This window comes from Pimephales promelas, chromosome 8 (assembly GCF_988280905.1).
Source record: "Pimephales promelas chromosome 8, fPimPro1.hap1.1, whole genome shotgun sequence".
In the NCBI taxonomy this organism is placed as follows: domain Eukaryota; kingdom Metazoa; phylum Chordata; class Actinopteri; order Cypriniformes; family Leuciscidae; genus Pimephales; species Pimephales promelas.
The window spans coordinates 11,524,778-11,552,675 of record NC_142776.1 but is presented as its reverse complement, the minus strand read 5'-3'; the positions used below and the strand labels follow the sequence as shown (position 1 = coordinate 11,552,675).

General features: G+C 36.1%; 1 protein-coding gene across 15 annotated transcripts in view; it reads left to right on the top strand.

Annotated features, from left to right (window-relative positions):
* Positions 1-27,898, top strand: part of tns1a (tensin 1a) — a 138,701-nt gene that overhangs the window by 69,898 nt on the left and 40,905 nt on the right. For 10 of the 15 annotated variants that reach the window (XM_089133941.1, XM_089133938.1, XM_089133933.1 and 7 more), the window contains 12 exons: positions 26-72; positions 303-474; positions 5,264-5,314; positions 5,421-5,543; positions 6,690-6,754; positions 6,866-6,949; positions 7,497-7,609; positions 7,728-7,788; positions 10,383-10,458; positions 10,573-10,702; positions 10,801-10,869; positions 10,966-11,082. In XM_089133941.1, the coding sequence (XP_088990067.1) occupies positions 26-72; positions 303-474; positions 5,264-5,314; positions 5,421-5,543; positions 6,690-6,754; positions 6,866-6,949; positions 7,497-7,609; positions 7,728-7,788; positions 10,383-10,458; positions 10,573-10,702; positions 10,801-10,869; positions 10,966-11,082 (1,108 nt within the window). The remainder of the gene's footprint in view (positions 1-25; positions 73-302; positions 475-5,263; positions 5,315-5,420; positions 5,544-6,689; positions 6,755-6,865; positions 6,950-7,496; positions 7,610-7,727; positions 7,789-10,382; positions 10,459-10,572; positions 10,703-10,800; positions 10,870-10,965; positions 11,083-27,898) is intronic. The other 5 variants (XM_089133937.1, XM_089133935.1, XM_089133944.1 and 2 more) reach the window with 2 other exon arrangements.

Below are 27,898 nucleotides of genomic sequence, written 5' to 3'. Positions count from 1 at the left end.
GTTTTCTATCATCATCTATAACCAGGGATCCACAAAGTCTCCCAATATGGATTCAAAACGAAGACCATCCAGGTACGCATGCTACACTGACATCATATCTTGGTCTGGTATACAATATCAACTCCCCTATGGCTGGTTTATCATATTTTATATTTGTATATTGTATATCTTTGTTTTTTTAGATCGATAAACAGCAAGATGTTTCTAAAAAAAAAAAAAAAGCATGCCCACTTACACTATATAAAGCAGGTTATCTGTGTCTTTTATTTAATGTCTAGCATTTGTTACTTATCTTTCCTAAGAAGCCTGAGTCTGGTGCAAGCAATGGAAGAAATTAATGAGGTGGACCTGGTCTATATCACAGAACGCATCATTGCTCTGTCCTTTCCTGGTGGAACAGAGGAGCATAAATACAGTGTACACCTGAGGGATGTGACCAGCATGCTTCGTTCTAAACACCAGCAGCACTATCTAGTAAGAATCCTCCAAACCTTGGGGCAAATGACAATCCAAAAAAAATTGAAAATAAGTTCTAGTACATTATTTTTGGTGAATAAGAGTTTAGTGTTCCTATCAAGGAAACGCCCCTTATTATTGGTCTATAATCAGACCAATGGTGTGACGAGACGTCACAGGCGGGTGAGGTCATAGACCAGGAAACTATAAAGCACACCTGAAAACAGACCATGCTAGCTTCTGTGCCTTAATTTAACACTATGTCTATTTGGTGTTTGTAATTGAAAACAAAATCAATCTATCTATCTATCTATCTATCTATCTATCTATCTATCTATCTATCTATCTATCTATCTATCTATCTATCCATCCATCCATCCATCCATCCATCCATCCATCCATCCATCCATCCATCCATCCATCCATCCATCCATCCATCCATCCATCCATCCATCCATCCATCCATCCATCCATCCATCCATCCATCCATCCATGGGATCTATCTATCTATGCTCTCACCTAAAGGATTATTAGGAACACCATACTAATGCTATGTTTGACCCCCTTTTTGCCTTCAGAACTGCCTTAATTCTATGTGGAATTGATTAAACCAGGTGCTGAAAGCATTCTTTATAAATGTTGGCCCATATTGATAGGGTAGCATCTTGCAATTGATGGAGATTTGTGGGATGCACATCCTGGGCACGAAGCTCCCATTCCACCACATCCCAAAGATGCTCTATTGGGTTGAGATCTGGTGACTGCAGGGGCCATTTTAGTACAGTGAACTAATTGTCATGTTCAAGACACTAATTTGAAATAATTCGAGCTTTGTGACATGGTGCATTATCCTGCACTCTTAGAAGAAAAGGTTCTATATAGAACCTTAAAAGGTTCTAAAACGCTACGTATTTGGAACCCCTAAAATGCAATACATGTGAATGGTCACAAAATTAAAGATATGGGGGTTAAAAAATGTATTTAATCAATATCAAACAAAGAGTGCAATTTCAGTTTTTATCCTCCAAAAATCTGCATGATTAAAATGTGATATTAAGTTACTACAACAGTTTAATAAACAATAATTTAATTACAACTACAAAATGTTGCAGAATAAAAAGAGCGGGATAAAAATAAATAAATAAAAACTTGTGTGCCATTGTAGTTTACACAGGACTGGCGGGACCTTTATTCTGTTATGTGGTTTTATAACCGTTACTTAGAGCATAGAGTAATGACAAATAATAATCGCTTGTTATTACCACTAAAAATTTTCAAAATAGCCCCACACTAACACGGTAGCATAATAAGGGTCTCTACATTCAAACCGAAGCATTGAGAACTTTGTCAGTGCCCATACAGTTTATTAAGAAGATATTTTATACACACAGTCAACTTCGCAAATACAGGAGGAAGCCATCTTTGAAAAATAGTCTCTACCAGTCGATCTACGAACGCCGATCCAAGTGCGCTGAACTGTGCAGAATCTGATATGGTCCGTTGTTTCCAAACACAAACCATTTTCTTCTCTTCAATATGTACATGTAACTATTTTGAGCCTTGTTAGTGATAATAACAAGCGATCTTTATTTGTCATTACTCTATGCCCAATATACTAGCGTTATACTAGCGTTATAGGCTAAACTGTTTTTTGAGATGAAACTATTTACATTCGGCAATCATGAAAACAAATCTCAGATAACGGTTGACTAGGTAACAATGTGTAATTAGACCAAGGTTCATTTTGCACCGGAGTTCTCCTTTAATTCCATGAATCCATCTATCCTCATCACAGGAAGTTTCTGAGATTCGCTGTCAGGGGCCAGTCACTCACTGTGAAACAGTTTTAGGGACTGTTGGGTCTCATGGCAGCTGCGTCCAACGTAATAACTTTTGGCCTCCTGTGCATGAGTGGTGGGTTGATGCTTAACGTTATCGAGGGATGCTTCCCTCACAGGTTGGATCATGAGTGGTCTCTCGGCGAAAGGTTTATAGCAGGTCCATCTACTTTCTTGGCACATAAATCAGCTAGAAATGATGGTGGTGTTTCGAGCTCTCAAGCACTTCCAGCCAGACCTAAGAGGTTACCATGTGCTTGTGGCCGAGGCTCCCCTATTATGGTTTTCCTCCAATATCTATGCTTCTGGGAGTTCTGGAGAGGGTTCGCCGGGAAGGGGCCCGTCTGTTACTAGTAGCCCTGTACTGGCCGGCCCGTGTTTGGTTCTCGGACCTTGTGTCCCTTCTAGATGGCTCTCTGATGGAGATTCCGATCAGGAGGGACCTGCTGTCCCAAGCAGGGGGCACGATTTATCACCCTCACCCGAAGTTGTGAAAACTGTGGGCTTGGCCCCTGAGGGCCAATCTGCTTACCACACTCCTCTGGGTGGTGCATCATTGGGGGAAGATCCTCTCATTACTTGTTTTTTTCGCTGCACCCTAAGGCCGAGGCCTGCACTGCGCACTAGAGCACCGGCTTGGGATTTGGCCATTGTTTTGGAAGGCCTGGCTTTGGTTTCCATCGAGCCCATTGAAGAGGTTTCTGAAAAGTTCCTTAAACTAAAAACTTTATTTCTCCTCTATTTCTTCTATCAAGAGAATTTGAAATTTGCAAACCTTGTCGGTTGGTCCTTCGGGCCTACAATTTGCACCTGGTATGGTGAAAGCCTTTCTTCCCCCTTGGCCTCGTTATATTCCTAAGGTCCCTACTAATGTTGCAGGCCCAGTTGTGCTGCAGGCCTTCTGTCCTCCACCTTTTAATACACCAGATCAGGAAAAACTTAATCTGCTGTGCCCTGTGCGGTCTTTGGATGCTTACTTAAACAGAGCTGCCCTATGGCGTAAATTGGATCAACTATTCGACTGTTTCGGGTAACCAAGAAAAGGTTAACCTGCGTCTAAGCAGAGAATGAGCAAGTGGGTTTTCGAGGCTTGCTTATGAAGCGGCTGGTCATCTTTAGTTGTCAGGGCCCATTCTACCAGGAGTATGGCTGCCTCAAAGGCTTTATTATTGGGGGTTTCCTTTCTTGACATCTGTGATGTGGCAGGCTTTTCCTCACTGCATACATTTGTTAGATTTTACGACTTGAATCCACTCCAGGGTCTAAGGTGCTTGCTGCTTATGTTCAGACTGCACGATTTTAGCCACGATTTTGGCTCACGACAAATGCCCGAAATGACAGGCAAATCGGCGCTCATTCACGCGAGTGACAATCACGCAGTGTGAATGAGAAAAGATTAGATCTGAGAGAATCGCCAACGAGTCGCCAACACCCGTGAGATATTTGGCATGCTAAATATCTGGACCTGTCGGTGATTCAAAATCCTGCTGTGTATAAAGTGTTTTGATTAATAAACTACATCAGCGATTACAGACAGCCAGTGAGAGTGTAAGACACAGAGCAGCGGGTACTTCGGGGAGGAGTTATAGATCACGTATCAACATATGGCATTGTTTCAGAAAAAGGCTTCTTCTCGGTCTATTTGGATTGGACCCAAGAAATTGAAGAAAAATTTGTAGATATTTAGCTGGAGCATCCGTGTCTGTTTGACGTTTCATCTGAGCTTAACCACAACCAGGTCGAAAAAGAAAAAGTCTCAAGTGAGAACTCTGGTCTTGCACCTGAGATGTTGTTCCCTTGTCACATCTCACGTGTGTTTGTTGTGAAACGTACGTAGTTTGTGCGCAACGTGCTGGACAGAGTTGTCGGTGATTCTATTGTAAAATCATGCAGTGTGAAACCTTCTGTTGCCGATCGATCATGCAGTGTGCGATTAAGACGATGCATATTAGAACCGTTTTGGACGCGTTTGAATTCCCACGAAACAATCCCACGTGGAAGGAACAAAGGAATCTGCGCTTTCCATTTCACGGACTTCACACGCCTCCGTCTCTCACCACCAAACCAGGTCTGAAATGCAAGTTGTTCCAACTAAATTTTAGACTCAAGCTTGAATTTTGTGGGTGTCCCTGAAGGTCTAATTGTGCTAGCAATAGTATTTTTCTTCGAGTTTCCATTTTCCCTTTCTTAGTGTTTTATTCTCATTTTGTTTCAGATATATCCTTGTGTGATTATAATGTAACTTAGTTGTGTTCTTTATTAAACCTCATTTTATACATTATTTGCCATTGTCTGTATTGATCACATAACAAAGCCTCTTTAATATGAGATCCTAACGCTACAATCTGATATTTGTTAAGTGCACAAAACATTGTCAGTAAACTTAAGCTAAAATAGACTGTTGGTTGATAACTTCCAGCAGAACAGCACGGCGGACGAGCTGACTCAAAGGAAGCAGCTTCAATTATTTTGGTAAATTGTAAAGATCAACACCCATCTGTCTGTGCGGGATGTATATTCCTAATTAATCATAATTCGTTGTGTTTAATTGTTTATATATGCCCGAAACAGACGTGTGTGTTGTAAAACCCCTCGTTGGGTGATGTATTTATGTAAGGACTCGGTTCAAGCTAAATTCAATAATTTGTTGATCAGAGATGTTGAACATCTTTTCCCGAAATTCAAATTGAGCTATAAGCATTACTAAGCCGAGATTCTTTACACTAGCGTGGTCTGTTTTCAGGTGTGCTTTAAAGTTTCCTGGTCTATGATGTCACCCGCCTATGACATCCCTTCACACCATTGGACAGATTATACAGTACATGTAATTCACAGCGCAATCACACTGCGTCTCGACACAGCATCTGCGGTTACATACTGACCTGAGATGTTTCCCTGTATGACTATTAACTGGTCATTATGTGGGGTTTTAACAATTCATGTTTAATGTTTTTTGTTTCCAATTTCAGCTGCTTAATCTCAGTGAACGGAGGCATGATATCACCAAGCAGAACCCAAGGGTGATCTTTTGAATATTTATTTACCGTATTTATTTGTTTTTTTATTTTACAGTTCCTTTCAGCTTGTGGTCTTAGAGGTGATTTTATGTATCTGCATTTATGACAGGTGCTGGATTTTGGTTGGCCTGATCATCATGCTCCTGCTCTAGAAAAAATTTGCAGTATCTGTAAAGCCATGGACACCTGGCTTAATGCAGACCCTCACAATGTAGTGGTACTGCACAACAAGGTGATTATCATATCACACCTGTCCTTAGGCACCCAATCTCCACCACCCTCGCTTTGCATGACTGTCCGGACTGACGTGCAGTTGTTAATTAGTATGCTGTAATTGGAACTTTTACAATGGAACTATACAATGGAATTTACAAAAATAAGCTGATGTTTTCATGAATTGGAGTTCCATATTTTATGTTGCTGGTTGTTAGCAGTAGTAATCTGATCACAACTGGACACACAGAAGGATTCTTCTTGTATCATCTCCCTAATTGCGGAACCTGATTTCACCAAGTGCAACATGTTCCTGGATCATCACCTTTGTTGATCCTGGAACAACATTCCAATCAACCAATCAGATTTGAGGGACAAGTTTAGAGTTTATGCTTACAAGTTTAGGCTTACAAACAGGGTTTGGTGCTCCGACACCTATCATTTCCCTCTGATTTTAGGGATGACTTATTGGAAGGGTTAGGTTTAGAAGTAGTCAAATGATTAAGACTAAATTTTCAAACAGGAATGTTTGATGTTCCAGAATCAACAAAATATGCTGACCCATGAACATGTCTAACTCGGCAAAATCAGGATAAGCTGGGCTTTCTTGACATCTGCAATCTAAGATATATAATGGTGAAGATAATTATGACCAGAGGTGACAATTATTTTGTGTCATATCCAGAACAACAGTCATGGTGCTGTTAACAATTGATGGAAATCCAAAATTATAGGATTTTCCCCCTAATCTCTTTGTAGAAAAATCTCTTTGTAGAAAAATGCTGCTATATTTGCATCCATGGGAAAAAAAATCTAATTTTCCTTCAGCTTCGCATGTTCAAAGTTAGCAGTCAACCACTTGAAGGATACCTGCATATATTTCTGATGGTTAATAACTTACAGTTTTTTTTAAAAAAAACTGAACAGTTTTCATTCATATTTACACAAACAATTCCAAACATTCTTTTCCCACAATTTTTCTGTCAGCTAGTCTGTGTTGTCATTGCATAATTCAGTAATTACGCACCTGGCATGTATGGTTCATGTGATTGGCTTAAAATATCCTGTGGTCCCATAACCCAAGATGGCATATTTCAAATGACGGTGCCTTCTTTGTTTTCACTTTGCATATTCTTATTTATAAATCTGGCACAAATTCTTGCAGGGAAACTGGGGGAGAACTGGTGTGGTGGTTGGTGCCTATATGCACTACAGTAACATATCTGCCAGGTAGGATATTCTATTTGAACCATTTTGGTTGTTAACATTTTTGGTGTTAGATAAATTAGAGAGGATTGTGCATTTGTGTTGAGTGTTCATGTTTTGTGTTCATAATTTCAGTGCTGATCAGGCATTGGACAGGTTTGCCATGAAGCGTTTTTATGAAGATAAAGCCATGCCCGTGGGCCAGCCTTCCCAGAGAAGGTTAGCAATGACTGATTACCCTGTCACACAAGCCTATTTTGACTCTGCACCACAATATCCATGCCAATTATTGAATTTGTATAATGGAATTAAACATATTGCCCGCTGAATCACACTGTGACTTGCTATTTGTTTTGTGAGAAAAAGGTCATTGTGCTTTAGATATCTGCGAATCACATCACATTGCAAAGTCTAAACTGAGTCCATGCACTTGCAGTTTTGAGATGAACCAGCAGATGATACCAAAGTACATGGAATTACAGTGGAACATAAAATTATGTCTAATAGCCATGGTGTTGAATGTAAACCAATATGAATAATGATTAATATACAGTCCCTATAATTTAAGTGGCATTTGGGGGAATTTAATTTAGAGAGAGTACATTTTCCATAAAGGCTCCAAAATACAACAAAGTATTAATGTGATAGTGATCACTAAAATGACTTAAACCTTTAAATAAAACCTTTAAATAAAACCTTTAAGGTTAAAACCTTAAACTGCTAAATTTTCATGTGATTTTATTTAATAGTTTCCCTTGCTGTATAGGTATGTGCATTACTTTGCTGGTCTACTTTCTGGGCACATAAAAATCAACAACAAGCCCCTGTTCCTTCACCATGTAATCATGCATGGCATCCCTAATTTTGAGTCTAAAGGAGGTAGGTGCAAACACTTCTACACATTCAAATCCATCAGTGCAATGTATGTGTATGATACTATGTTTGAACAAGTTACCTTAAAATCAGTGATGTGCTTTACTATATCTAACCCTGTCAGGTTGCCGACCCTTCCTCAAAATCTATCAATCAATGCAGCCTGTATACACTTCTGGAATTTAGTAAGTAAATTACTTCCTAGTATGTATGCTAAATTATTTTAATATGTAAAGTGTGGTTGTGATCTCATTTTGTTATATATGAAGTCTGGTTGTAGCACACATAGGGCCTACTTTTTTGTTTATATAAAGACATGTACATTTTACATCACTGACAGCTTTTAAAGTATAAGCAAACTTTAGCAAATACATTTCAAGATAAGATCGAAAAATACATTTATTTTAGTTAATAGATAAAAAAAAAAAAAAAAATCAAAACTAGTGTATCTAACGGATGAAGTCCTGCTAAGGGTCAATCAAGTCAAAGTCAAGTTCCAATACCAAACAGAAAAAAAGTAGTTTATATCGGCCTAAACCTTACACTTTAGAATACTGTATCTTACTTACTGCATAACTAAGAAGGAATTAATGAAGAACTAATAGGTAATAGGTTTTTTTTCTCCATTCTGTCACCTGATGGAGTTTTGGTTCCTTGCCACTGTTGCCTTTTTCGCCTCTCTTCGCCTTTGTCGCCATTGGCTTTTGGCTTGCTTAGTTGGGGACATTTAACATTTAATTTTGAATTTAACAATACTATTACAACATTGTTTTCCTGTTATATGTGAAGCTGCTTTGAAACAATTTGTATTGTAAAAAGCGCTATATAAATAAAGGTGACTTGACTTGACTTGACAGTGATTTGGTGACGCAAGAGCGTGGGCATGCATCCTCCTCTGGAGAGTTCTCAGCGCCGCCGCAGATTTATTTAATCCATAAAATCATTACTGTGCTGTAAATCATTTTGTTTTATGCAAGGCAACATATAAGTTATCCTATAGCTAGCTAAATCTATTTACATCAGATCTGTTCAGTTAAGATCTGTTCTCAGAGCTGTGCACTGTTATGGGCAGGTTATGGAGTCAAGTATTTTTTTTTTATTCTAAAATGTTTGTTAAATGATTTTAAATGTAGGCAGTATTATACATGTTAAAACAAAATAAAAATTTTGCTGTATTAAAAATGTTCTCATCTGAAATAAAGGAAGATATCATGTAAACAAGTAATTGTCGTGTATTTTAGAAAGGTTTAGATTATTACATTAATATATATACACTTTAAAAAAAGGGTTCTTCAGAGGTTCGTTGCGGTGCTCATGGTGGTATATAGCACCACCGGTTCTTCAGTGGTTCTTCAGTGGTTCTCTGGGGTGGTTAACGTGCTCTATGGCACCTCTTATGGTTCTACATAGCACCATATGACAAAGATAAGTAGCACTTAAAGAGTGTAGACTGTACACTCTTTTAGAGTGTAGGCTATATATATATATATATATATATATATATATATTACAGTAAGTTTGACATGTTAACACATGTTCCTTAGTAGTTAACAGTAGTGAAGAAGTAGTTAATGAAGAATTACCTATTAGTTCGTATAATTCCTTATTAATTCTGCAGTAAGTAAGATACAGTATTCTAAAGGGTTACCACTTCTTATGTTGTTTTTCGTCATTGGAAAGAGTAACATAATTGGCTTAAGCATGATTTGGAAGGAACTGTGGCAAATGTCGTTGTGAATTTACATTTTACCAAACATATGCCATCACTAATTATTATAATTTTAATTTATTGACGGCCTTAAGCTTCATTTGAAAACATAATTTTGTATAAAGAGGCATGCTGTTTTGACCACTGTTCTCTGTAGATTAAGCGTTTGTCAAATTAACTATAACAGACGTGGTGAAAGAAGTTCGAGGTTGTGATGGTCGTTTCTGATATCCCTTGCCAGTTATTAAGCGTACAACAAATCTTCTTGTAGGAATATCGTCAATTTCTATAGTGTTTATATTCAAAAAGAAACAATGCTGGGAGATGTTTTTGTATTTAGCGTGCTCACCACTCCTGTGCTTGTGCAGCATCACGCAATCCTGCAGAATCTGATGACTGCGTCAATGGCTCCGTTGCTTTCATTTTGTTCATCGATTGATGTTGCAATGATTCATATAAAAAACAATATATATATATATCAAGTCATTCTCGAGTCATACAGTTCAAGTCAAGTCTCGAGTCATTAGATTTCAAGTCAAGTCATTTTCTTTATTTAGTCAAAGCAAGTCTCAAGTCCTTAAATGTGCGACTCAAATCAAGTCATGTGACTCGAGTCCTCCATCTCTGCCTTCTACGTGTTTTTTTTTTTTTTTAATATATATATTGTTGAGAAGTCGTTACGTTTAGGATATGGTTGATGTAAATAAACAACGTTTGAATGAAAGGCTACTCTGTGCTCTCTGGCCTGGCCAAGAAAAGATCCTTGAATTATTTTCTCATCTGACTTTTGCGCCAAATACTTGTCCATCTCTTTTTCTATCTGAGTTTTTATGGCATTAATAACCTGTGTAACTCCAGAAATTCCACTGTTGCTATTTAATTTTTTACTTGTTCTTGTTCAGCAGAGGATGATATTTTAACAAGCTAGTCATCTTTAGTTTATATAATTCAGCATCGAGACAGTTTGAAGTATGCCTGTGACAACCCCAATTCCTGTGATAGGAATGTGAGTATGCCTGTGATAACCCCGGTGATAACCATCATTTCTTCCCTTCCCTCTCTGTTTTACAGTAACGTTCAAGGCGACAGCCATACAAGCATCTGTATCACCATTGAGCCTGGCCTGCTACTAAAAGGAGATATACTGGTAGGAAGTGCAACGGTACCATTATCAACACCAAAATTATTGTAGTAATAGTTATATATATATATAATATACAATATATTTTCTGTCTCTTTTTTTATATCCTCCATCCTGAAGCTGAAATGTTATCACAAGCGTTATCAAAACCCCAATAGGGATGTGATCTTCAGAGTGCAGTTCCACACATGTGCATTACACAATTTAGCTCTGGTCTTCACTAAGAATGACCTTGATGAGACATTTAAAGGTTAGTGTACTTTGTTTATTTTTAATTGCGAATTTAAAAAAAAAAAGACTAAACACCACCACAGTGGCATGCAGACTGATCTTAAATTTGTGATTTAGCAGATGAGAGGTTTCCTGAATATGGGAAGGTGGAGTTTATCTTTTCTTTTGGACCAGAGAAAATCAAAGGTAATAGTTTGTATATCTTTTCTGCACAGAGATGTGATCATGATAAAACAGATCCACATGATTCGAGACCTTCAAGATCTTTTTTGTCCCTCTAAGGGTTGGATCATCTACAGAACGGACCTAGTGTTTCTGTGGACTACAACACCCAGGATCCTCTAATCCGCTGGGACTCTTATGACAACTTCAACAAGAGATTTGATGACATTAAAGATGGTGAGAGGAACTTTTCTTGGTGTGCTCAGGCTTAAGGTGCTGACTGGTCAGATATTTTTACGTGCTGTGGGTTAATGGAATGATTGTTCTCTTGGCGAAGGCAGCTTCTTTATGGAGACAGAGGGGGTCAGTTTTTTCCACTAGCTTTGCTGAATGGCATAAACACCCAAGTGAACAAGGAGAGCTAAATGAGATATATGGATTCTCCTCTCATTGCTACTAAAATCTCCTCAAGACTTGTTTCATGGATTATGATTGTTCTTCTGGGTATTCAGCATATTGCAGATTTTATGAAGTAATTTGACTTTATGATAGGATAGCTCTGTTTGCTTATTTCCATCCATCAAAAAAATTTAAAAAAAAATTAAAAATGGTGTCGGGTCATTAGGACACTTATACCGTGGCTTATTTTTTTTAACCATGTGGTCTGCCATAAAGAGCCCTTCCCATGTCTCCTGCCAATCATAGTTTTAAATAGCATCTAGAGAAATAGAAGGCGTCAGTGGCCCTGCTGGCAGCCCCAGGGAGGGGTGGAAAACTGACACTCCTCTCTTCAGTGTCCTCTTCATGGAGGAAGGGCTGGTGGGTAAGGCCAGGAGACGTGGGTACCCCAAAACACACACACGTGCGCACACACACATACAGTTAAATACACAATGGATACATTGACAGTAAAAGAAAGATCGTTGCAGTCTTGACATTGACAGGTCTTTGGAAAATGGCACAGAGCCCTAAGGAAATTCACTGTTACAAAGCTTAAAATTAATCTGTAATGGAGCTGCATGCAAATAAATAACTATACACAGCGTACAGCGTAGATAAGCAAGTTTTTTATAACTTGCCTATAACCCCCCCCCCCCCCTTTCAGAGGAGCCTCCAGATTTAAAGGTGAAAAAATAGACACATTTAATATATACCATAAAAACATAAATGTAAATTCCTGTCCTTTTTATGTATTTCTAAGTGATCTAATCCTGCCAGTCACAACACAAGAGTAATCATATACCGGTATAGAAGGCCGCTTACCTCACTCCAGTGACAATTTTTCCAGCAACCCTCTACCTCCTCATCTCCACCGTCTCAAGCCATTTTATTACTAATATTTATTTAAGGAAGTTCAGGGGTGTTTAGAGCTTGAGTCAAGCTTGGCCAACCAAATATGTAAACCTTTATCTCTTTCAAAAAGGATTATATATTCTAATGGCATGCAACATTGCTTTTAAAGTAAGAAAGAGTCTGCTGAGGTTAAGGCACACTTTTTACTTCATGGTTTAGATAGTTTAAGCGATATGAGACTCTCAGATCTCTATCTACATATATACATTTGTGTGTGTTTCCAGGTAAAGGTTATGTGGTGTCTGCGTGCATATTTCTATGACAGAGACAGAGGGGTGCTCTGGGGCAGTATAGCCACCAGGGCTTGTTTACAGCTCAGGCTCCCATATTTGGCTGCTGCACAGCTTCATGGCATTTTTGGAATGACTAAGAGGGAAGTGTGTGGAACAGAACAGAGAGGGACAGAGAGAGGTGACTGTGACTCTTAGTCAGAGTGACTCACAAAAGCGAGCAACTGATTAATGAACTAGACACAATGATCTCACAACAAAGACACAGAGACTGGCAAAGTCTCTGGTGAGCAGCGCTTAATGCCGTTTTTGGAATCAGAACTGAATTTTATTTTCCATTGGGCTTGAAATTAGGTGAGTGTTACAGTCGAAGTATCCTCATTCAAACTATCTACAGTACTCATTCTCAATGCATGTATATGTGTGCTTTCAAGTGACTAGGTGTAATTTTTATGTTCTGATACTGTATTTCTTTTGGGGGGTATTGTCACAAGTAATGTTATCATCTGTGCTGTGCTAATATGTGTGATAAGCATTTAAAACAGAGAAAAATGATGAGGTAAACTCAAGAAGAAATATGTAACACATAAGTAACATATGTACAATAAGGTTTCATTTGTTAACATTAGTTATTAACTAACAGTGAACAATCAATAAAGCATTTATTAATCGTAGTTAATGTTAATTTTAACATCTACTAATATTTTAAGGTTCCATTTGTAATTGTTAACAATGCACTCTGAACTAACGTGAACATAAATATTTTATTAAGTGCCATTAACAAAGACTAATAATGTTAGTTATTGCACCAATAATGTTAAAGGGGTCCTATTATGCCCTTTGCAAAGTCTTGATTTTGATTTTGGGGTGAATTAGAATATGTTTTCATGCTTGATTGATCAAAAAACAGATTATTTTTCACATATTTTAAATTATTACAGCTCCTCTCTTCCCAGTCTGGTTGAACACACCGTTTTCAATGAAGCCTCTCCTCCCGAAATTCGTAATTTCTTAGCTGGCTCAGTGTGTTGCAATTGGCACATCGCATGTTCTGGAAATGTCATGCTCCTTCATAACTGCGAGCTCTTCTCAGATACAAATATTAATGATGGAATCAATTTCAAACCATTTAGAACCGGATTCAGACCCTGATCGTTAATTAAGTAGAGGAGTGTAAGCACAGACTTTGCAAGCACGGATTTCCCAGGACGTCTCAAAGTGGTGTGTTTTTGTAATGTTATTATAGATACGATGTCATCCACCATTTAATTATATTTAATGGTAAACTGTGGTAATACAAACTCGATCACAAAATCATGGATAATTTTCCTAAGGCCGGGTTAACACTGAGATTTATTAACATCCTTTACAATTGGTCCTTGTCAGACTGTACGAACATGATCATTGCTGTAAGCCATGTTACACTGTAAGATCTAAGTTGTCATTAATATCAGACTATACACAATGTTAATTCTGGTCACGCCTTGTCTTGAAAAATGAAGGCAATTTGATGGTCGTCTTAAGAGAAGCCACAATGCAGGACTGTGAGTCAAATCTTCTGACACTGCTAGAAATTTGTGTAAAAATGTATCGCAGCGGTCATTAATCGGCTGTTGGTGAACATGTCAAACTAACATTCAAAGACTTCCGATTTTAGCCTAGGATCAGAGGATTCTTTTAGGATTTGCTAAATTTGTCTCAGACGGCCAAATCGCGGCCAAAATCGCACCGTGTGCACTACGTCAAAAATGTTAGTTAGCAAGTTAGCAGGGGCATAGCCTTGTCCTTAATTTACATCATAGCTATTATAGCAACTACATAAAGCTTATAATTGAAACTGTTAATAGAAAACTAAAAATAATAAGACATACTTACAAGTTGTGATCTATAAACAAGATTGTCCCGACAAAGTGGGAATGGCTATGTCTTTCAGGAGAAGCTTTTGTGCATATAGACTGCATTGTACTCTCTTCTGAAAGCTGTTTTCCGTAAAATGTGCAGCACACAGACAAACAGTTAGGTTATAATGTTCAGGAACAGTGTTAAAAATAAATTTTAACCTCTTACAAAGGACAAACTTTTTCCAGGGTGAAAAAAACCACCACAACCAGTGAGCCACAACTCCTCTTCTCTAAAGCACCCCAACATGGCCTCATGATGTTGTAATTTTTATGTAAATTTATGTAAATTTTAGGGTTTGTTATGTCACCTACATTACCCGGGAAGAAGCTTGTTGTAGTCCCTACCAGCCATTTGTTGTTGTCTTTCCTAAGTGATTTCTGTAAAAGAAAATATCTCCCTTAGTATTGAACTTTGAGCGTTATACAGTAACTTTGCAGATGTAATTTATGCTCAAATAGCAACATTGCACACTAACTATTGTTAAAAAAGTGAAATAATAATCAAGGACCCCGTTAACAAATGAGACTTTACAAATGAGAGTGTTACAGAAATATGTAATCATTTTATAACTAGATCATTATTTCTCTGTCTCATTTGCACAAGACATCTTGGCTTCCACTGAAGGCCACAATTTGCTGTTTGGAATATTCTCTAATCATACCTGGACCATCAGGTGAAGCATTAACTTGTCCATGCAAGAGTGTGCATGGTTTATTAAAACTGCATTTTTTTTTAACCCAAACTAATAGGCTGGACATTATTTAGGGGGCATTACTTCCTTACTATCTCAGCCAACCTAGAAATCTTTTTATAAATCAGCTAACCATAAAATCTTTATTTAACCAGGGCAAACTGAACCCATCTGAAAATTTGACTGGTCCCATTCAGTGCCCCATACTATAAAATTGTGTGCAATGTGAAGCCAAATGATCCAATTGTGAAGCCAATTGTGATCTCGTTTTACATTCTATTTGAGTTTTGTATTTTTTTATTTTATGTTTTTAATATGTAAGCAAGATTTTACCTCTACTTAAATCTGCAGTCTGTATTTGTTCCTCTTTGTCACCATCGCTGTTCGAAATCTATAATTGCAATTATTCGATAAATTATCAACTTTACGTGTGTTGTGCCTCGGCACGGCAGCACGGATGAATCCAATGGTTTGAGGAGAATCTGCGGCTGTCAGTCACCGCGACCATGTGGATACTGTCATTCAGACAGTATTCTACTTTTTGGAAGTATGATCAATATAAGAAGTTTCACTGAAAAATGTCATCTGAACAAGTATGTAACATCCACTTTTGTTCTGACCAACTAAAGCATTGAAGTAAATGGCGATAATTAAATCTAACGATCGCTTATGTCACGTCAAACCGTGCAAATATACTTTGTTCTCAAATAATTAATTTTAACATCAGCATTGAGTGACTACATTTAATGTGTATTAGGGCTACCTGTAGTTCAGTACTCCGTAATTGTATGAATTAAGCAAACAAGTGCTTCTGTAATTGAACCATTGAAATGTCTTATCTGTCCAGCAGAAAAAAAGCCTTATCTGTGTTCGCTTTGAACCCCTTCAAAACAAGTAGTTCACGCCACCTTTCAAAAGCCCTTTCCATATTTTTTCATGCTTTCGCATGGGACCGGTTGCAGCCTCTTTTTTCTTTATCCACTCTGAAGTCTTTTGCAGTTTATGGATGAATGGGTGAATCTCCAGTTGTCACTTGTGATTATCGTTTGAACTTTTCTGGATCTGCCATCAGATTGAAAAGTTTAATTATATCATGTGCTGTGAGAAAAGCTATAAATCTTCACCTCCAACATCCTCACACGCAATATAGCCTACTAGCCGAGACTCCTTCTTTATGTAGATGTGACGTAATGACGCAAAGACATGCTCAAATTGCCCGTGGAAATTCAAAACATTATTACAAGCTTACTATTTTGAATCGAGCTAAGTCAAGCAGATATTTAACACTGGCTAGTTATGTAGGGGAGAGCGGGGCACAACCTAACGCATTTTGGTTTTGGCTCAATTAATTAAAAAATAATTAGGTTAGATTAATAGTTTAGCAACATACACATCTCTGCTACAAATAAACACTTAAAGTTTTTTTCAAGGACCTACCATTTTCGTACAGTTGGACTGAAAGTGACAGAAGTGCAAATGTTACAACTTACCCCATATGCGGGGTTAATTGTAACAGACAGAGGGGTTAGTTGTAACACTTGTGTCTAACACACATAATTCAGTACTATTTTATTTGAATAGTTTAATATTGTTTGTGCATCTGTATAGACAGATATCCATACATCCATCCCTCATGCAATCATCCTTCTATTGTGGATCAATATCATGGATAGAGACATAGAAAAGGGCTGCACAATTTTGCAATAAATAATAATAAATAAAATTATAAAATATTGTAATTGCAATTGACTAATAATACAAATACAAATACAATAACAGTAATAATACAAATGAGCTTAAAATAAAAATTTAATGGGTTTATTGCATTAAAAACAGGCCATATTTTTAATAAATAAACAAGTTATCATTCATAGTACACTAAATTTTAAACATTTTAAATTCCAACATTGTGAAAGTCCAACAAAGTTAAATGTATAAATAAACACTCAAACCTGAAAAGTTGTGTGGCTCCGTTTTCATTTGATTAACATTGTACAATTGGCGGCTTGTTTGTAACACTGTTACAACTAACCCCACTGTGTATTGCATATTTAACCCTAGCTAACAGTCGCTATAGGAATTGTTGATGTGTTTCAAAACGGTGCTATGTTTGAGCCAACAAGGCAGTGATTAAGGCAATATAAAGTTAGATTTGTAAACGTATACACCCAACTCAGAAACAGAAAAAACCTATGATGAAAAAATTTACTTTCATGGTGTCAAAACACTCTTTGTCCAGTATCTTCACGAAATATAATCAAAACTTTCCGCAAATTCGCGGGAGACCGTCTTCTGGCAGCAAGAGAAAAAGAGCGGAAAGACAGCCTGCTTGATCCTGACGGACTATGTAAACGGTCAGTGTTACATTTAACCCCGCGTTAGGTTGTGCCCCGCGCTCCCCTACTTTGGATAAAGTACTTTGGCTAGTTATGTACTTTGGATAATTTTTAACCCAAAGAAGTTACAGACTGCAGCTTTAAGATTCTAATGAAATCTTACATTTGAGGCAAGAAATGCAACTAGCAAAGAATTGCTATGAATTTGAATAGTGTTTTATTTTAGATCTTTTAGTCTCTCTCTCTCTCTCTCTCTCTCTCTCTCTCTCTCTCTCTCTCTCTCTCTCTCTCTCTCTCTTTCTCTCTAAAATCTTGTGCAGAAACATGGAAAACTGTATGTGTGTGTGTGTGTGTGTGTGTGTGTGTGTGTGTGTGTGTGTGTGTACTTGTCTACCTATCTAAGAGGGGACTTTGGTGTCGTTACACACTCACCAACAGGGGACCGCCGAGGGAAGTGGGGACATTTTTCAAGTCCCCTGTTAGCTATGCCTTAAAACATGTTAAAATCAACTAAAAAACGCTCTGGTGAATTTTTTTAACTTTTGACCAAGTGGGGACTAACACACGTGTGTGTGTTTAAGCCCATACTCAGCAGCGCTCCTGTAGGCTGGAGCAGGAACTGCAGTGGCCCATTAACACACGTCGTTCACACTTCTCTATTGTCTGAATGGCTGGCTGTCCCAAAGCCTCTGAGACTGTAGAGCTGCTTAGTTAAGGTACTTTCAGTAAATTTAATAACCCCACACTAGTAATCATTAGTTAAGCAATAGTAAATGCTTAACTAATGAAAATACAATTATTAAAACACATTATAGATATGATTTTAAAACAATATTAAAGAATTTATAGCTTTATAGCTGTCTTTATAAATTGCTGATTATTGGTTTAAAAGCATATCTATAATGTGTTTTAATCATTTTAATTCCATGCTTTATTAATGAACAATTTATGATTTCTAAATGAAGTATAGCATTATAAACCATAATAATAAACCAATATAAAGTTATTTAGGAGTTGTCAGTGGTTTATAAGATCACTTAGAAAGTGAGTAAATGATTAATAAACTATTTCAATGTGCATTCATGCATCTTATTATTCAGACATATAGTAATAGTTACTTAGTGTGTTAATACATTTTTAACATGTATTTCTACTGTAATCCAAGGTTAATTCAGGTAGTTATCAACCATTTAGTAGTGGTCAGTTTACTATTTTGTGAGCTCATCTAAAGTGAGGACCTGTTATGCCTTGTAACGCATTTATAAAAGAGATTTCAAAGGCTCAGTTAAATATTTGTATGTTCTTTTATGTTCAAAGTGTTGTGTTTGTTTCCTTTTTCTGTTTAGAAGAGAACTGAGCCTTTAAATCTAATTTATGAATGCTTTACAAGATATAACTATTCCTCACTTTAGATGAGCTGCCAAAAAAAGTTAACTGACCACTACTAAATGCTTAACTTCTTGCATTTACTACATTTAAATACACTTAAGTGATCTCATGAATCACTGACAACTCCTAAATAACTGGTTTGTAAATAATGTTATTCTTCATTAGGAAATTATAAATTGATCATTAATAAAGTATGAAAATACAATGATTAAACACAATATTATGCTTCTAAATAAAGAATAAAGCATTTACACAAGAATAGAGCATTTATAGCTGTATTTATAAACTTCTTATTAATGTCTATTAATGCTTTATAAATTACAGATAAACTATTTACTAATGATTAACTAATGATTAATAGCATGCAGTTATTATGAAGTGCCCAGCGGCAACAGTTCGAAAGCAGAGGCGAGAAGACGCCTCTTATCATTCATAATATTATTTTTTTCTTATTTAACGCTCTCTCTTCATAGATACTGTCTATGCTTGGTTATAGCAGTCCCTAACAATTTACTTGCCATTGTTACTTTTCTTAATAATTTTGTCTGTACCTCAGTAGCAATTCCATACTAACAAATAATACAGAATATCATAACACTTTCGATGAAATTCCTATAAAACATCAGAAGCTTTATGTTGTGGACAATACAGGAAAGTTATTGCTTTAAAAAATTAATTCTCTGTTGTGGCTTTATACTTACAGTATATGATTGGTCCACATATCGCATTTAAGCTTATTGCCTACTGATAAGTTGTATTTGACAAATATACAAATAGTTGTATTTGACTATATTTTACATTTTACAAGCAGTTTTGACTGATATGTGTGCACTGTAAAACAATTATTGTTGGTTTAACTTAAAAAATGAAGTTACCTGGTTGCCTTGAAACTTTACGTTCATTGAAATTGAAAAATTGACTTAATACAATGAAGGAGATTGATTTTATAATCAGAAACTCAAAATATTATGTCATCTGAACCACATACATTATCTAAGTTGATTTGACAGAAGAAACAACGTTATGATAACAAATCATGATTTTTTTTTTTTTACAGTGTATATTACTTTAGTTTGAAAATTACTTCAATTATCTTTTTAACAGTTAACTGGTTTCAATCTTATTTATGGAACAGAAAGTTTTTGTTCAGGATAGGTCATTTCTTCTGTTCTGTCGCTCACCTCCACAGGGATCGATCTCGGCGCCCTCCCTTTACTCGTTCTACATGCTACCATTGGGTTCTATATTTTAATAAGACATGGTGTTGCCTTCCATTCTTATGCTGAAGACACCACAATATATATACACCTATTGAGAGAAATGATCCGTCTGCTTCCATTTCTCTTTTATTATGCTAAGATGAGGTTACATCTTTGCTTGCAAAAAAATTGTGTCTTTAAATGAACACAAAACTGAGGTGATAGTTTTCCCCACTGATAATTTTAAGACCACCAGCATCGCTTTGAGGAGCTTCTCTGCATTCAGATCTATGCGGGATTAGGTGTGCTTTTAGATGGGCCTTCAAAACGTGATAATTATCTTCCGTAACTGCATCTAGTTTATCAACTCAATAAAATCAAGCAGAAATATCTCTTTAAGGTATAATTGCAGGTCTCCACACAAGCTAAACTGTACATGATCTAGACTCTAGATAAATAAAATGCAATGGCAGCAGTAAGTCTGGGGAATGCTTATAATTCTCCTTTTGGTTTCAATTATGAACATGTTTCAATTCTTTTTAACAAGGCCAGCCCATTCTCACTCCCAAGGCGTCACCTAACTGACGCCTTGGAAAGCATTTGGACATGCTTCAATATCTGACGCTTTAGGCGCTCTTTAGCGTCAGTAAGATGACGCCCTAGGATCGCGTGTACCCTACCCCCACCCCACACCTAAACCTAGCCGCGTCCTCTAACTGACGCTTTCCTTTAGCGTCAGTTAGATGACGCCGTAGGATCGCGTCATTTAAGTGACGCTGAAGGGCGCCTAAAACGTCAAATATTGAAGCATGGTCAAAGGTGACGCCTTGGGGTGAGAATGCGTTGACAAGGCATATATTTCATAATACAATTATAAAAAGATATAACATTATTTGATATTAGCATATTAGCAGCAGTATATAACAGTATATTAGCAGCAATTACACATTGTTCCCTTTACCATCAAACTGGAGAGCCTCTTTTCTGTAATGAAAGACCAATCTTATGGGTTGTGGTCCCTCATATTGGCCAATATCAGTAAAAAAAAACAACAACCTTGTTTCCCTTAGGGCTTAAATTACCCAGATTTGTTTATTTTTTATCATTACATTTTTATCCTGACTGACATCAGGTGATGCTTGTAACCCAATCATAATCTGTTAACCCACAACATTAGAATGTTATATTCCCATTAAATTAAATTAAATTAGAATGTATTTATTTCTAAATACTTATCACTTTTTTAAGCTCTTCACTTCAGCTTCACTGCAGTACATTTCACATTCAAAACGCATTAAAACTACCAAAACACATCATTCATATATATAATAAACCAGACCGTTCTCATCCTTTAACGTCATAGAACGCTATATGCAAAAACGGCGCTATACTACACACATGGCACCCTTTATCATTAATATAACACGCGAACCCAAGTCGTCATAAATCCTTTAGCGTAAATATGATACGCAGACCCTACCCCACACCTAAACTTAGCTCTCACAGCACGTGTTATATTAATGATAACAGGTGCCATGTGCGTAGTATAGCGCCGTTTTTGCATATAGCGTTCTATATGACGTTAAAGGATGAGAATGCGTTGAATAAACACACACACACAACAGGCAGCAATATGCACTATTTTTTGCTGTTCAGAATTCGTTGGTTCATGTTTATATGGAAGACTTAGACTTGTTTTCGTGTTTAGTTAATTCTTAATTTTTAAGTGAGTGAAGAGTTTTGAGAAGTTGTTCAATGTTGTATTATGTTCAGAGTTTTAGCAGTGTTGTGTCAAAGTGAAATATGTAGTTTGGAAGATGTAGTCACTGAATGCATTAATACAACTCTAAAAAGAAAAACAACAACAAAAAAGCAACCTGTAATAGCAGCTGCAAATGGGGCCTTATTTATCACTCAGAAAGAATTAGTGTTAAACACATTTACACAAACTCTAGACACAGAAGGATCATATGTTCCCCACATCACACCAGGATATTTCACTCAAAATTGTGAAATATTTCACTCATTAAGTGTTTGATTTACTCATTCAACTGATGTTCAAAACAACTGTGTAGTTACAGTGCTGCAAAAAAATGCAGACATGTTTCTTTATAAAATAGCAGACACAATACCACTGATATTGAAAAAAAAAAGATCTAAATCAACTTCTAGGTTTGGGTGAAGTGAGAGGGTCACAGAGACAGAACTAAAAACCTAATTTGTCAAATAAACTCTAAAAATAAAAGATATTCAAGACTGTGGTATAAATAATTGGATGATCTGACCATAACTCATACTATCCTTGATTTTCTAACTTAGGACATTTCCTTTGTGTGTGATTACACCGCCCTCCCCCACACTAATTTACATTTCAATGCAGGATGGCTTGGTCTAGTGTCTAGGTGTCAAGGTGTCTAGGTGAAGTGGCCTGAGTGCTTACAAATACAGCTACCAATGTTCAAGAATCTGTGCAACTTCTCAAATAAACTACAATAAACTAGAGAAAACGTTGGGATTTACCCTTCCAAATTTATTTTGTAACATATTCTTTTGTAAAAATGTATTTAATAAATAAATAAAAACAAGAAGTAAACTACTGTTAACTGCAGTTTGTTACATTATCCATGTTTACAATACTGTAATCCCTGGTACTGTCGATGAACAGAAATCAAAAGATCAAGGGACAAATTATCAGTATATTTTCTAGAATCTCGGAGTGAAATGGGCTTATGTGACAAACTGTGGATCATTTAATTTTGCTTTGGAATTTATTTATTCAATGGCGTCTTTCAATTTACATGAATGTATTTCACACTTAACACAAACACCAACAGAACTTTATGTTCTATAAAGACCAAATTGCACATCTTTACATTCTCCAATCAAAACTGATGTTCAAAACCTAACACAACATGAATAAGACCAAAATTTGCAATATTTATACAGTAATACCATTTTGAAATATAATCTGAATTAAAAACAAAACAAAAAAAAACAATTATATTTAACTAAACACCTCCACAAGTGTTTGTGTTAGTCTCAGTTTAATCACCAATTTAATCTATACAAAAGGGGAAAATTAGGAATAATTTTGTGCAGTATTGTAAACATGGATAATGTAACAAACTGCAGTTAACAGTAGATAGTCTAATTCTTGTATTTATTTATTTTTTAAATACATTTTTACAAAAGAAAACATTACAAAATAAATTTGGAAGGGTAAATCCCAGCATTTTCTCTAGTTTATTGTAGTTTATTTGAGAAGTTGCACAGATACTTGAACATTGGTAGCTGTATTTGTAAGCGCTCAGGCCACTTCACCTAGACACCTTCCAGCCATACTGCATTGATATGTTAATTAGTGTGGGGGAGGGCGATGTAATCACACACAAAGGAAATGTCCTAAGTTAGAAAATCAAGGATAGTATGAGTTATGGTCAGATCATCCAATTATTTATACCACAGTCTTGAATATCTTTTATTTTTAGAGTTTATTTGACAAATTAGGTTTTTAGTTCTGTCTCTGTGACCCTCTCACTTCACCCAAACCTAGAAGTTGATTTAGATCTTTTTTTTTCAATATCAGTGGTATTGTGTCTGCTATTTTATAAAGAAACATGTCTGCATTTTTTTGCAGCACTGTAACTACACAGTTGTTTTGAACATCAGTTGAATGAGTAAATCAAACACTTAATGAGTGAAATATTTCACAATTTTGAGTGAAATGTCCTGGTGTGATGTGGGGAACATATGATCCTTCTGTGTCTAGAGTTTGTGTAAATGTGTTTAACACTAATTCTTTCTGAGTGATAAATAAGGCCCCATTTGCAGCTGCTATTACAGGTTGCTTTTTTGTTGTTGTTTTTCTTTTTAGAGTTGTATTAATGCATTCAGTGACTACATCTTCCAAACTACATATTTCACTTCGACACAACACTGCTAAAACTCTGAACATAATACAACATTGAACAACTTCTCAAAACTCTTCACTTAGTGATCACACGATCAGTCTTGGCTAAACTAAGATCTTTCGATTTACATGAATTGATTTCTGGCAAACAAAACTTGATTTACTGTACAGGCACATGCTTACATATTATTTCCAAGACTGTTATTTAAGTTCAAAACTTATCAACACAAAAATGAATAAGATATTTCTACCGTATTTCACACTGAAACATATTCTGAATCTAAAAAAAAAAACTGAAAAATTAAGAAGTAACTAAACACATACACAAGTCTTAGTCTTTCATGTAAACATGAACCATGTAAAATGCTTGACATTCTGTCCCCCTCACTTTTGAAATGATTGCTACGCCCCTGATTCCAAATCCCCCCACACTCATTTACATTTCAATGCAGGATGGCTGGAAGGTGTTTTAGGTAAACTGGTCTGAGCGCTTACAAATACAGCTACCAATGTTCAAGTATCTGTGCAACTTCTCAAATAAAAACTAGATGCAGTTGATAAACTAGATGCAGTTACGGAAGATATTTATCACGTTTTGAAGGCCCATCTAAAAGCACACCTAATCCCGCATAGATCTGAATGCAGAGAAGCTCCTCAAAGCGATGCTGGTGGTCTTAAAATTATCAGTGGGGAAAACTATCACCTCAGTTTTGTGTTCATTTAAAGACACAATTTTTTTGCAAGCCAAGATGTAACCTCATCTTAGCATAATAAAAGAGAAATGGAAGCAGACGGATCATTTCTCTCAATAGGTGTATATATATTGTGGTGTCTTCAGCATAAGAATGGAAGGCAACACCATGTCTTATTAAAATATAGAACCCAATGGTAGCATGTAGAACGAGTAAAGGGAGGGCGCCGAGATCGATCCCTGTGGAGGTGAGCGACAGAACAGAAGAAATGACCTATCCTGAACAAAAACGTTCTGTTCCATAAATAAGATTGAAACCAGTTAACAGTTAAAAAGATAATTGAAGTAATTTTCAAACTAAAGCAGTGTTCATTTTGACAACAAATTTTGATTTAGTTTTAGTCTTTTGACTAAAATGCCATTTAGTTTGTCATATTTTAGTCATCTGAATTGTTTTAGTCTAGTTTTAGTCAACGAAATTCAATATGATTTTAGCAGCCTGGTCTCATTGTTAATACGTAGGTATTTTAAGTTTTTTGCAAAGATAGAAAACATACTTTTTTGTACGTTTGGATAGATGCTGAAATGTATAATATATACGTATTTGCAACATTTAAAAGTAACATTATTATGTTTTTACAGCTACAAAACGTTAAGTATTTACGTATATTCTATGTCATAAAGATATCTGTATATATCCCTTTTTACCATTTTATGTAAGATCCCATAACCCTAATCCCAAACCTAAACATAACTACAATGTAAACGATTTCTGTTGTTTTCACAGGATTATACAGTTTTTGTCAACAGTTTCTTACTGTATAATCTATGTACAGTAAGTTACAGTAGAATTTAGTTGTTTTCACAGTATTATTTTGTTTTTTCAACAATTATGTACTGTGCACACAGTTGACAGTATGTTACTGTAGAATTTCAATGCATTCTGGGAAATTATCAGTTACTGTTAATCTAAATACAGCAGTGCAAACTGACCGCGAAAAACTCGACACACAGTTCCACGGGTAAAATTGCTAGACCTCTAATGTTATTATTCTTACATTAAAAAAAAAAGAAATGTAGCACTGGGCCAGTGACCATTAACAGCCTTAATTCAGTGTGCATGAGAGCGCATTTGAATTTTGAAAGAGTTTGTCGTGTCAGTGGTGCCGCTGTCTTTTCTGCCGACCAGGAACTTCTTCATCTGGTAAGTAATAATTATTATGGATTCTTGCTATAACTTTAAAGTTATATAGAATAGCTGACCACAATTTCTGTATTCAATTTAATCTATTCTAGACATTTTACTATAAGATGTACAATTTGACACTCTTCAATGTAACCTAGGGACATGTTACTGTCAATTTAAATACATAAGTACGAAATGACTGCGAAAAATAACCACAACAAGCTGCCATTTTATGAAGAACTCTTCAGTTCCCTTATTCCCTCTGTGAGAGCGCGCAGGCCATGCATCGCGCCGCTGTCGTCTGCAATGTTTTCGCCATAGCCTACATATGATATATCTGGTTAGTAATTTTATATTTTATGCAAACCATATCAGTTACTTACATTAACGGATTAAGGTTAGAACTGGCCGCGGCATGAACTATATGAAGTTACTTGATTAAATGTGATTTTATTAACATGTATATCATATATAGCCTCTTATAAGGTCAAAATGGTCTAATCAGTTTTGTTATTTACCACGTTATGTCGGTGGAAACGCCTGCACGTTCATTATTTTATAACTTTATAGGGTTGGGAATTGAAAATCGATAAATGTATCCTTAAATCTGATATCCAAGGTTAGGATTCGGATTAGCCTGTTGTTATAAAATTAAAGTTTCGATTCCTCTTATTGATTTTTTCACGCTTATTTTTGTGTAAATCCTGACCTGGCAATCTGCTATTTAAGTTAACGTTAATGTTTACCTCAGTGACAGTCTCTACCGCAGCGCCCAAAAAGTGCAGTTTTGTCCAAATACAAAGCTATGTGTGACATTTACAGTATTGTCTGATATCGTAATTGTTTTTATAACTATGTGTAAACTGACATGTAACGTTACTTATTTGAAGGGAAAGACGCCCTGTCAAGCTTCTTTTGTCATACGATGTAACTTAGTATCACACAAGCAAGATTGACGTTTTCACGTGACCGTAAATGAATTGATTTTAAACAGTCCAACAAACAAGATAGTATTAAGTGAACTACACTTTAGACATCATTTTGTCTGTTTTTGCTGTTTAGCTAAAAAAAAAACAACAACAACAAAAACGCTTTTACTGTAAAAACGTCTCGTCTGTTCTCCTTTTCCACAGGTGTGAGCTGTGCATATTAAGAAGACCCCATCCATCTTGACGACCGATGAATTGTAAATCTAATCTAATTTAATTATTCTATTTATCCAACTACTACTACTATACCTTGGCCAAATACTGACCCACTGAGAACATTTTAAACAGATTATTTGCTATCTGTGAATTTTGAACAGATAATTGCCTATCTGCAAGTTGTTAAGAATTGTTCTGGTTCAGTTGCATAAAAGCTTGGATAGAGAACTTCCTATTGCAAATGTTAGAACATTAAGTCTGCATATAAATGATTATTAATACCGTAATGCAAGTTTTTCATGGCACATGTGCATGATGATATTGTTTTGTGTTTAGATTTTTTTAAAGGACACTGGATAACACACTCTAAAAAATGCTGGGTTGTTTTAACCCAACTTTGGGCCAAATATGGACAAACCCAGCCGTTGGGTTAAATTTTTACATTGCATTTTTAAGCCAACATTTGGTTTTGTCCATATTCTACCCAAAAATTGGGTTAAAACAACCCAGCATTTTTTTTTGAGTGCAACTTGTCATTTTGTAATACTCATCTGGATTGGTGGTTTACTCGTCAAAGCTAGTTTATACATTTCTCCCAGCCCTGCAAATCTGGTCCTCTAGTTATAAAGGAGCCCAAAACCCTTTAAAATCAGCAACAGACCAGTCTGACCAGTTAGACAGTCTATCTCAAACCAATAGACTATCTAGTTTAAGCCCCCCCCCTTTCTAATAGATTGATCAGATAGCGCCCCTTTAATCTTTTCTATTTTACCTGTTCATAATCATTTTTGCATGAATTGAAACGCATGATTGTTCATGATTTTCATGCATGATTTAAATTGTATTATATTACATTATTATTATTCATGTATTTAATTTTATTCATGTATTTAAATGTATATATGTAAATGTAATTTGAAAATACACAATAAACCTTGAGCAGTTAAAGCTTCATTTGTTCTTTTTTCTATTTCCTATAGTGCTACTGTGCAAACATGTAGAATATGTAGAAAATCCATAG